The following is a 12047-nucleotide window of genomic DNA, read 5'->3' as shown; positions in this document are numbered from 1 at the left end:
CCTTGAGAGTTTCTGGTGGGATCTTCTCTCAAATGAGGAATCGAGTAGAATCATGAATAGACAATGAGGTGACTGTGGGGCTTAAACTGATGAATAACTTTCAGAATAATAACAGAGGGAGCTTTGCAAGCGATCTTTCTGTTGTCTGTTTTGTCCAAATTGGGCGGAGGCATGTGGTTCTCAAATTAAAATCTTCTCTTCTTTCCATCTTTTAAATGCAATAGAAACACTTTCAATTTGAGCTTATGTGGTCCCGAAGCTACAAATGCATCATGTGACCCCCTTGGCTAAGGTGAGGTTACCTCAAAGGTAAAAATGGAGACCAGGGGATTTCAGTATTTATTATTAGAGCAATTGTTACAGTGTGCTCTACAGGCCAGGGTCAGAAATGAACAGGAGCTCAAGGCCTTTGTAACATGGCAGTTTTTAGTTTGTGGCAATTTTACTAATTTTCCTACAGCGAGAGTCAGAGAAACTTATAAATGGCCTTTTTATGTTTATGCTTAAAATCATGTTAAGTCAAGCCTATCTCAAATGATTGATTGGATCATATGACAGTTAGTCCAAATCCTGAGCCCCTGCAATCAATGGCTGAACTAACTGCACTAAATGCTTCAATGTAAGTGACACAATTTCATTTACATTATAGTGTTCCTAATATTACAGGCTTAAATCCACAAATTGCCTTTTAAAGGCAAACCAGGCTGTGGAAGTTCATAAAAATAATGATAAGCCAAAGAAGCTGCCATTGTTGAGGAGAATGCTTGTGTTGGTTTTTAACCACTTCACATTTTATTTGTTGACTCGTCAGATGGAATATGTTTGATAAAACAACATTTGTCTTGTTGAATGTTTTCACTGTATAGTGAAGAGCATTTTGTAGTAGCCTTTAAGATGTGTTTATTCTCCTTTTGTAGGACGAGTGGGAGGGAAACCTGCATTCTAGGGTTAAAAGCAAGCACTGATGTACTTGACTACCAATTTGTACAGATGTACAGAAACACTTCAGTGCTCCAAACAGCAGTTTCACATGTTTATGACACTGAGACTAATGCAGCATACAATCTCTAATCTAAACAACTGTTTAAATAGGTGCAGTCTGTTGTTGGGGGCACACAGACGTACGTACACCTTAGATTCCCATACACATCCATAAACTGAGCTAAGCTAGGCTAAGCTTTGCATTTAACTTAAGTTTGTACTGCTAAACAGATAGAAAAAGGCATCTGAAAGTGTTTCTGACTATGGGTAAGAAGAAAAAATAGTAAATTTTCCCGTAAAGAAAAGTATTTATTTTACATCGACATAAGTTACTGTTGTCACAAAGGAAAAACAAATAACTTTAAAGCCAGTAGTTGTGTTTCTTTCCCACAATCATCTGATATAGAAAGGAAATGAAGGAGCCAAACAGCGTGACACTGTGCTGCTTTTTGCCTCTTGTATGTCCTCAGATGTGCTGACTGCCAACTGACGGGGTTGATCGGTGTCAGCCAGTATTAGGTTGTGCCAAATGCATTTGCAGCAGCGCATAAAATGTGGCTGGTTACCTCTAGCTGACCACTGACTACACTGAAATGGACGGGGTGTGTACTGTAGGGACATGGCAGACCATGCATGTTTTTAGTTGGTCTGCTTTTTTGTTTTGAGAAGGCTGATTTTAGAGGTTGTTCTGAATCTCTTCGTTGTACATAAGTATATTTATTTATTTATTTATTTATTTATTTATTTGTTGAAATTTGTGTCTTACTTACATGGTTTATTTATTGAAGAGACATTTTTCAAAGGATTTTGTTTTATGAAACTTGCTTCAAGTTTGGGCCTGAATTAGCTCATGCGTTGATCACTGGCTTTGTTTTGTTTTATTTTTTATGGTTTTCTGACAATTCAAACCCCTTACTGAAATCATCTGCCTATTACACATTTAACATCCACTCTTTTTGACACCAGTGACCATTAACATCATTAAGACTGACTTAAAGTTTTTAAATCTTAATAATGTGCAAGAGTATATTTTCCTTTGTGCAAATGTCTATCAACTTTGTATTGCTGTTGGGTCCATCATGAAGAATAAGGGGATAAACAATGGTGACAAGTTATATTTACTGTCACTGTCCTAAATGTGGAAATACAGAGTATGACAAACATACTGTAAAAGCATTTGAAATGTGAGATTGACCTCTGTCATGGCTAAGCAATGTTTACACTGTCTACTAAAATGAAAAAGAGCAAGATCTCTGATTTGATGATACGGAAGAAAAGGATTCTGTGGAAGCTTATTATTGACAAAACTACTGAAAAGAAAAAAGAAAGCCAAAACATTAAAACAAGTTTTCAGCATGATCCACCAAACTACCTTCAGTACTAGCTCTGTGCTAATTTACTCATTTTGTTATTGCTGTAACTGTCCATTCAAGTGGAATACGTGGGAAGAATTGGAATTATCATTAATCGGCTGCATCTAATAAAATTGTTCTAAGGTTTTGGTGGTACATGTAAAGGTAAAAGTGACAGAAAAATGATGACAATTATTTCTTTAAATGTATAATTTTGTTAATAATAAATTATTATTATTATAGTATTATAATATTGTTGTTAATTGTCATTATAATTAATAACTAAATGAAATTGTGTTCATTACAAAACCTCATTTTAAATGACAGTATTGCAGAATTGTCAATAATGAATTGAATGAAGTCGATAATTAGTCCCAGTCCAACTCCATCACCACACACACAGCTCTGTTCCTGCACTCTCAAGCCAGGAGGAACAACTTGATTACTGATCAACATAACTGTGTTTTCTGCTCTTTCTCTAATTTTGCTTTTAATGAGCTTCTGAAGGATTCAAATGTAAGTTTACATATCATGAACTCTGACATGCACAGTCATGCATTTCTCAGCTACAAACAACTAACAACAAACCTTTCTAAGGTACATTTTCTAAGGGAAATAATTCCTATCACTTCTTTTACTGTCTACAGTTTTTGGTCTACATCTGTCACAATTTTGTTACAACCCTTGTACAGCACAACTTTAAGTAAGCAGTAAAATAAATACTGACATTTTACTGATAATGTTAATTTGCCAGAATGTGTGTGCTCTTTTAGTTTCCCTTTGTTTAGCCTACCTGTGCCTGTACTGAACTGACTGAAGATCATCTTTGCACTGATGATGAGCGCTTTTTGTGCTTTGGTACCTACAGATGTTCTAGTCCATTTGAACAAGCGTTATCACACCAACATGTCTTTTTACAACAACGTCCAGAGCCAGATGTGATCTGCAAGTTGCGACTTGTGGTAACCATGGAAAGAAGTGATTGTGTGGAAAGCCGTGCTGTTCACACATTCATTATGTCAGTATGTTTATTAGTCATTATTATTAGTTTTCCTGCACCTCTTAAGCAAATAAAATGTAATGTTGGAAAGTACAGTACATGGTGGACTAAATAACGAACACCACATTAGTTACACATCTACTGACAATATGCATCATTTGACAATATATTTTTAAGCCAAGGTCCACTTACTGTACAAGCTTTTTCTGGAGCTCTCAGTCACATAATCTTGCTAAAGTGGTATCACAAGACCTCAGTATGCAACTAGACACAGTGAACAGGAAGAAGATGGTAAGTGTTTGTATGAAGGCTGACAGAAGCATAAAGACCACAGAACTTCCATTCACAGGCCAAAATCTCACAGCATCAAAGATCAGTGATCAGGACCCTCCTACACAGAGCACAACTGTCACTGAGGAAGAGGAGAGAGAGAGCGGGAAGGGAACTCCAGGCCGACAGAAACAAGATTTCTGAGGTTTGTTAAATAGTTTATTTAGGTTAACAAGTAGGAAAATGTTCTCAAACAGTCAAGGAAAACTTAATCCTTCAGTTTATCACAAACACTCAAATTCAACACATTTGGAGATTCTCAATGATCCAGGGCACCATTGAGATACATTGGGTATGAAGAGTATGGAAAATTGGAACCTAAAAGTAACTAAGGTTAACTAAAGCTAAAGATAAATGTAGTAGAATAAAAAGTGCAATCATTGCCTCTGAGATGCAGTGAAGTATAAAGTTGCATAAAATACAAATACTGAGGTACAAGTTCCTCAATCTGAAATGAAGAAATTAGTACAGTACTTGAGTAAATATACTGACCACACTGACCCCAGACATTTCAACACTTGAGACCCCCTAAAGACAGGATCTCCCTAACAGGAGACATCCAACCCAATCACCAGACAAGAATGTTATAAGAGGACAATTCTACACAACTGGAGAAAACTTTCAGTGACCGTGTTTTCTTTTGCATTCAGTGTCAACATTTCTACAGTATCTCTGCATTTGAAACAAAAGTTACCTTTAAATTTCTTTAACCGCAACATACCTTTAATCTTTCGATTATGGTTGCTGCAGTTAAACTGTGGTTAAGGTGTGGTTAGTGTGAGGCAACTAAAACAAGGTTGGTCAAGGGACGATTGTGTTACAGTTAACAAAAAGGTCACTGTGTTTTTAAGGTAACACAAAGAGAAAGTTGAGTGAGCAATAATTTTTACTAAAACTGCATTATTCAAGATGCCAGAAGGAAATCAGACAGACATGAAATACACATGAAACAAACGTCATGTTTGTGTCCACCTGATGAATATAAATCCAGTATTCACTGTCCTTTTATTTCTGATCTGGAGTCCAGCAGGCTCTTTATTTGCTAGATGCTGGACTATATTCCCAGCTACCATTAACATCTGTTTGGAGCTAGTCAGGTAGAGTTCAATAGGGTTAACAGACCTGTTTGCTGGAGATGGTTGGAAACCATACAGGAACAAAGCAAAGGAACAAAATACCAAACCAGTGATATAAAAGAGGCTAAACTAGTTCTGTTACAATTAATTGGATAATGATTCTCTGAAATTTCAACGATAACCTATGAGCGATGTTTCATGCTTCATGTTTCATATTAGGAGTGGTGGAATGTAGCTCAGTATATTTAATCAGGAACTGTACTTAAGTACAAATTTGAGGTACCAATACTTTACCTGAGTATTTCAAGTAAAATATTGGTACCTCCAAATTTGAATTCTCTCTTTTTTTGTCATTTTCTTTTATTTCTTTTTTTTTTCTTTTTTTACAATTTTCCCCATTTGGTGATTTTGAATTTGAATGCTTCAGAAAAAATGGACTCCTTAAACTAAATAAACAAATAAACATACAAGCAAACAAACAGCAGGAAAATGTCACAAACTGCAAACAAGGCTGTTTTCTGAGCTGATGAAATGTTGAAATTTTAGAGATGCATGGCCCTCACAGGACACAGACACTATAAACACATGATGAACTTACATTGGCATAGGAAGAGGGGGTGCTGAAGGTGCACCCCCAGCTTTTTCTGTATTGCTTAATTATGCTTAGCTGGGAATTAAAAAGCCCAATCTTGCACGTGTAAATTAACAGATTACAGATGTCACACTAAACTGCTCATTTAACTCAAATCACACTTACGTTACATAAAAAAACTCTAACCATTAACATATCCAAGATACTTACGGGTGCATCTCTCAGTATTTTAAACCTTATTTAACCAGTCGTCTTAGCAATTCAGTTGCACACATATGATAAGTAATGTATGTTTAACTAGCGTGCTAACCATTAGCAAGTTAAACTTGCAGTTTAAATCATCACAACAATAAAGTTGACTTAAGTTATTATTATTAATATTATTATTTTTCTAAGAAAGACCACACCAGTAAGATTCAGATTTACAATGCTTTCAACAATATTATGGATGGAGGAGAGCTGAGATGGTGAAGGAGGGATGATAAATGGTCTATGATGGGTGAAGGGTAGAGGGACAAGGGTAGAGGGATGAAGGGGTAAGAGTGAAGAACGGTGAGGAATGAAGGGATGAGGGGGTTACGGGTGAGAGATGGAGGGATGAAAATAGAGGGATGCAAGAGGAAGGGGGTGAAAGATGACGGGATGAAGGGAGTTGGTTGAGTGGTCCATCGACTCCCACCAACAGGCCGCAGTAAGTGAGGCTTCCTGACTGTGTGTCTGATGTGGTCGTTTGCAGCGTGGGGGCTCCACAGGATACTGCTCTCTCATTCCCTCTTCACCCTCTACACATTGGACTTATACAACACAGACAGCTGTCACATCCAGAAGTTCTCCGATGATACAGCCAACGGACGTGTATCACAGGGGAAGGAACTGGAATACAGGGACGTCATCACCAACTTTGTCAACTGGTGTGGACTAAACCACCTGTTTCATACAATCAGTCATCAGCAGTCAAGCATGTTTCACAAAGTGCTAAATCTCACCCCATCTTTGCTTGTGAATGACTGAGAAATTCAAGGATGTCCGTTTCATACCTCACATACCTCAACACTTACTATATATGTTTACATTAGTACACTCATTATACATTTACTATTACCTGCTACCAATTAATTAATTACTAACAGTGTTCCAAACAGGTGTTTATTTGAGCATTAATCTCTCCTCGCTCCACCCCTCCCACCTACTGACAAATGCACAAGATCTGCAGAGAAACACAGAGAGAGACATTCTCTAGTATTACATCCATCCTGTGAATACACTCATTGTGGTGTGACCTCTTCTGTTTTCTGTTTTAAACTTGTGCTTTGTAAAAGCTCATAAGTGGTGCCAATACTGCATCATTAACAGCAAGCTTCCTCCATACCTGGCTCACCTGTGTTGGCCATATGTCTATATGTATGCTGCTTTAATGCATCACGCTGGTGATTTGCAGGTGGGATTGGCTGCAGGTGTTGATTAACATATTTTTTGTTGGTCAGGCAGGTGGTTTGGCTTTCATGATGGGTCTGGTGAATGTATGTGTGTGAGGGCCCGTCATACTAGCCTGCACTGGGGGCCATTATTACTGACTTACGCTACTGGAGGAAGGTCTTTGATAAAACGGTCCAAAGCCAATTCAATATCCACAATTTCAGATCTAAGATGAATATCACTATGATAGAAATAATTTAAAAAGGCTTTTTCTGTTATGTTTAGTACCAGGTTTTAATAGGACTCCAACGCCAAGTTCAGTGGTAGTGTAGTGGGAAAAGGCCATAGGCTGACCTAAAGCACATGCATTACAATGACTTCACACTAGACTGATAATGTGACAAGTATTTAATTGTAAATCAACAGTGTTAACATGTGTAATCATTAATACTTTAAAAAAACAATAATCATACATGAACTGTTAGTACATGCTGAGCATAAGACACAAAGGTTGGAGGCTGACACGGAGGTTCAGGATATGGAGCAGGGCTGAGAGGAAAGAGGACAGTAACACTGAACGTCACACATCCTGTACTTAATCCAAAACTTGGGTTGCATCAGAGGGACTCTGATATTTTGGATGCCACTTACTTTGAAAAAAAGGAAAATGTATTTTCTTTTCTTTAGGAACACAGTAAAAATGCAGCGACAAAATCAGATGAGTTGAGACCAACAATAAACCCAATAACTGTTAAATGTTTTTGAGCACTGCATGGTTCCAGTATTACTCCACAATGTGTATGTTAATGTATTAACATGGAGCTTACTCTCACACAAGATCATGTGTACTTACATAAAGGAGTCTACTCATATTCAGCTTCTCTAAAAATATATTTTAATCTTCATTATTCCACGGAAAGACAGCTGAGCATGCTTTGCCATCTTAACATTAACAACCATTTTAACATTTCATGAGCCGTCATGTAAAATTTAGATCCTACAGCAGTAATCATGCCACATGAGTCTTTTTCACATGTCACAGGAGAAAAAGCACAGGTGTAAAGAGTAAAATGAATGATGAGCGAATTCCAGTTTGCTGCTCAGCTTCAGGGTTCTGGTATTGTGCATGCTGACCCACTGTCACGACAGGGACACTTGAATAGATCGACTTTGATAATGTTATTAATAATGTCCGTGCTTTTCCTACTATGAGAAGTCAAAATGTGTAATTAGTCAGATTGTTGTAATGATGTAACACACATAACGATGAGCCTCATAAAACTGCAAACAAATAATAAACGGTTATGTACGTTAAATCAAACACATCTCAAACAGACTAAAATCTGTTTTCACTTTCAAATGATTTAGATCACAAATGTGGAACCATTTTGGCACAACAAGCCATTTTTATATTGACAACATTGTTGCAAAAGGTGGGGGTGGAGCTAGCTAGTGAAAAGTTTTTGTATGGCCCTTTCTGCAGTTTTTTAAGACAGCCATTATTGACCCATCATTCATTTGTTATTTCAAGAGAACTACACCCAGGCTGAAAATCCTGCTTGTGCTGCCATCTAGCAGTTGCTGTGTTCACACCCTGCACACCCCTGCACACACAGCGCTTCACAGTGCAGCTACAGACACAGTTTGGTGTGATCATAAGTAAAATGTATCACACCAGGCCTGTTCAGAAATGCAACAGAAATGAATTTATGGATCCAATAAGGTCAGTAAAGTGTTGTATCTCCTCTAAACAGTATGGCATGTTGAGCGCCACTTTAATACTTTGATAGTTGAAAGAAACAGAAATACATGTTAATGAGTAATACTTAAGTAGACAGAAGGAAGCTTTACTGTGCTGAGTGAGTGGAGGAATTGGTCTTTTTTGTGGATATAGTCTAACCATCCAACTAAAATCCTTATCAGATGATTTTTGTCATTTGTCAAATGTCATTGAACAACAACTTAACAACAGCTGTGTCACTGCACAATGACACCACTGTTAGGTATGGTTACAGGTGCAAAAGAGCACATCTCTGACCACAGCCAGCAAAAACTGCCCCCCATTTCACACTCCTTCAACTCCAAAAATTTTCTTCCAGAAGGAAAAATGACACTGATTATTCATTATCAAGTCCACTGCAATGTACGGTGCACCATGCCAAAAGTCATTGTGAGTACTGAGGAACGTTTTAACTGGCCGCTGTTGATTGATGTGCCATGCATGCAAGGTGCAGCTGGTCCTGAGGAGATTCCACACCTGTCGTTGCATCATGTTGCTGAGTGTGCTGCAGCAACCCCATCCCCAGGTTGTTAAGATTTATTCTTGTAGTTATTATTTTTACTGTTTGATCACATCCCACTCTCCTGGTCCCCGTCACCCACAATATCCTTTTTTTAAAAAAAAAAAAAAAAACTGTGAGCAGCACAGGCTGTCCAGATGGTTTCTTATACTTTCTACAGTATCTTGTAGTAATTTGCCTGCAGGTTTATTGATCTGTTGTGACAAGAAGGCTTGGACCAGATTCAGACCGCCTCTCTAGCATGAACAAAATAAATTTCAAATCCAGCTTACAACCAACAGTAGCACTTACAAAGGGTATTTTTTTATGAGTGATGACTCTGTGCTGTTGGTCTCCTTTTGCCTTCTTAACTATGCCTTTTTTATACTGTTCTATTGCTTTAAATAAGTGATGAACACGAAAAGTATAAGGTATTGGATAAAAGTCGCTTGTTATCTCATTTATTATTTTCCATCAAACTGAAAAAATAATAAATGGAAACCACTAATTACAAAAATAAAGGTTAGAATTCCTACATTAACTATCCTATTCAAAACCTGCTCTGGATGATTAAAATTTGAAAATGACACAGGATTATGATCTTGCAAAGTCAATGAACACACCTTCAGCATCTGCTTTCATACTGAGCATGTAACTTAGTAACTACTGCTACTAATGACTTAGCCTAGTTGTTTCCCTTGTTGACACAAACATCTGCTCCGTCAGCTCATTTTATCCACTGGGTGGAGTACTGAGCAAGATTTTCAAATAAATACATTCACTAGTGCATTATGTGCTCAACTGATGACTTAATGACTAGATGTATTCTGTCTGTGTCAAGTGATAAATAGAAGTCAATTATTCCAAAACATGTTTGGGTGTAGTTACTCTTCAAAAGAATAAATGTACAAATTAAGCATTTCTCTGTTGTTTTGGCACTTAAATGTGGACTGCAGCATACTGAAAAAGTACTACTTGTGTGTGCTAAAAACAACACACAAAGAGCATCTTCAGTTTTATCGATACACTTGTGGACATGGAGATCTGAATGAAAAAAAAGGGTTGAAACTCAGCAAGGAAAATGGTATAATACAGCATGTCCTCCAAAACCCTACAGTTTAATCATCATTTACAGTAGTTTGTATTTCCTACAGTCAGTTATATCTGCCATTAAATTAGGTCAGAAGTATAAAAGGCAGCCATCTTTTCAAAACTTACCTTAAAACCCTTAAACTAAACCTGCACATCATCCACCTCCCCACAGCATGTTGGCTGACTTGATCCTTAGAACATTTGAGGACAACAGTGCTGTTGGAAACAAATACCGTCAAAATCAACAGGGCAGGACTTTGCACTGCAGCAGGTTCACATTTTATATTAGAGGTTTTTTGAAGAGGGGTTCATTTACCTGCTTTATTTTTGTGTTGCTGCTTGATGTTCATTGTTGTTTCTATGATGAAGTTAATTACTCAAGCAACAGCAACATGTCTCTCCTATGATGGCATTTAAACACATTCGACCTACACGGCATTGCCATACATTTGAGGACACCTGTACAAAGTATGAGAGCGCGGGAACATTCCACTCATGTGACATGCTCCATTGCTCCTACCCAGCCACCATGCATTAGTGAGGTCCAACTCTGATGATGGGTGATAAGGCCTAGACTAACCACATACTTTTGAGCGTATAATGTACATTATATATAGCAGATGCCACGATGCTTCGATAAAAGTGGGAGACTTATGTTTATGCGCGCTGTCATTGCGCCACGTTCTTCTGCCTGCTCTCACCTGCCATGTATACTGTATGTCACCATCCTTCCAGAAAACATATATGAACTCCCATTAAAAAATATATCCATACTTGATGCATTCCTTATGTCTTAATGTAAAAGCTCAAATATATTTTTTTCATTTAAAAACAATCCACTAGTCTGTCCCATAATGCAAAGGAAAAAAAAATCTCCATCTAATTTTTTAAGTAGGGGAAAAAAGCTCTCTTTTTCCCATCTCTCAATCTGATTGGATGAGTAGTATTAGCATTCCTCTGGCATTTACAGGAAGAAGACGGCTGATGGAGGGATCAGAGATGGCTCTCTGATTCACATTTGTCAGCAGTTCCATTGTCCAGCAGCCAGGTGGGCTGGCCCAGTTCACCGAAGTTCATGTTGCTCTCATTGAGCCGTCGTACACGATAGGTCTCATAGTGGATATTGTGTGTCACGTCTTTCAGGTCCTGCAGGTGAGACCTTTGCAGAAAACAAAGACAGAAAGATTCCAAACTGACTATTAATTTTGCTACTCTCTGTCTGATAAATCAGATTCAAACCAGTGTGCAATTCATGAAGCTCCCGCTGGCTAGGCACCCCTTCTTTAGGAAGTGAACCATTATACATTTCTGATATGTCAGTTCCCCAGAAATTGCTGAATCTAGCGATCATAGACCCCCCGATGCTTATACTTTTTACAACATTGATTGTGTGTTGGGTGACCTCAACACCACGCTTGAATGCATTGTGTGCAGAGCTGCATAGAGGTTAAGAATACTAGAAAGGAGCTTCGTTGATTGACAGAAGAAGCCAGCAAAACCATGTCATCTGCAAAAAACAGAGATTCTGTCCCCATCCTGGACATTTTCCACAACTTGGCTGAAGATTCTGTCCATGAACCACAGAAACCAGCCCAAAGGCTGCAGGGAATTGAGAATGTAGACACAGCTCACACTCCGGTTATATAGGCAACATACTTCTGCAGTGCACCCCCCCAAGAAAAATGGTCACATGATTTACACTAGAAAAGGACTGGTTGGTACGATGATTTCAGACAGTCTCTCCTAAACAACATTGATAGTGTTGCACACTCGTTCATGTAAAAAATAAGAAATAGCCGAAAAATGTAAAAAGAGAGCTAGAGAGAGAAGAACAAACGGTGGCTCCTCTCACCTGTACACAGTTGACCCACCATGGCAGTGGAAGTGGGTGTGAATGTTGGATTGTCAGTTGCGGAAAGTTACAGAAGT

General features: G+C 38.1%; 1 protein-coding gene across 3 annotated transcripts in view; it reads right to left on the bottom strand.

Moving 5' to 3' along the window:
- Positions 1 to 7140: 7140 nt before the first annotated feature.
- The window catches only part of sept12 (septin 12), a 62443-nt gene continuing 57536 nt past the window's right edge, over positions 7141 to 12047 (bottom strand). For all 3 annotated transcript variants that reach the window (XM_041956230.1, XM_041956231.1, XM_041956232.1), the window contains one exon: positions 7141 to 11277. In XM_041956230.1, coding sequence (XP_041812164.1) covers positions 11112 to 11277 — 166 coding nt within the window. In that variant the 3' untranslated portion in view covers positions 7141 to 11111. The remainder of the gene's footprint in view (positions 11278 to 12047) is intronic.

Source organism: Chelmon rostratus, chromosome 17, assembly GCF_017976325.1.
Source record: "Chelmon rostratus isolate fCheRos1 chromosome 17, fCheRos1.pri, whole genome shotgun sequence".
NCBI lineage: Eukaryota > Metazoa > Chordata > Actinopteri > Chaetodontiformes > Chaetodontidae > Chelmon > Chelmon rostratus.
Note: the sequence above shows the minus strand (reverse complement) of the source record. Positions and strands in the feature narration are given on the sequence as shown.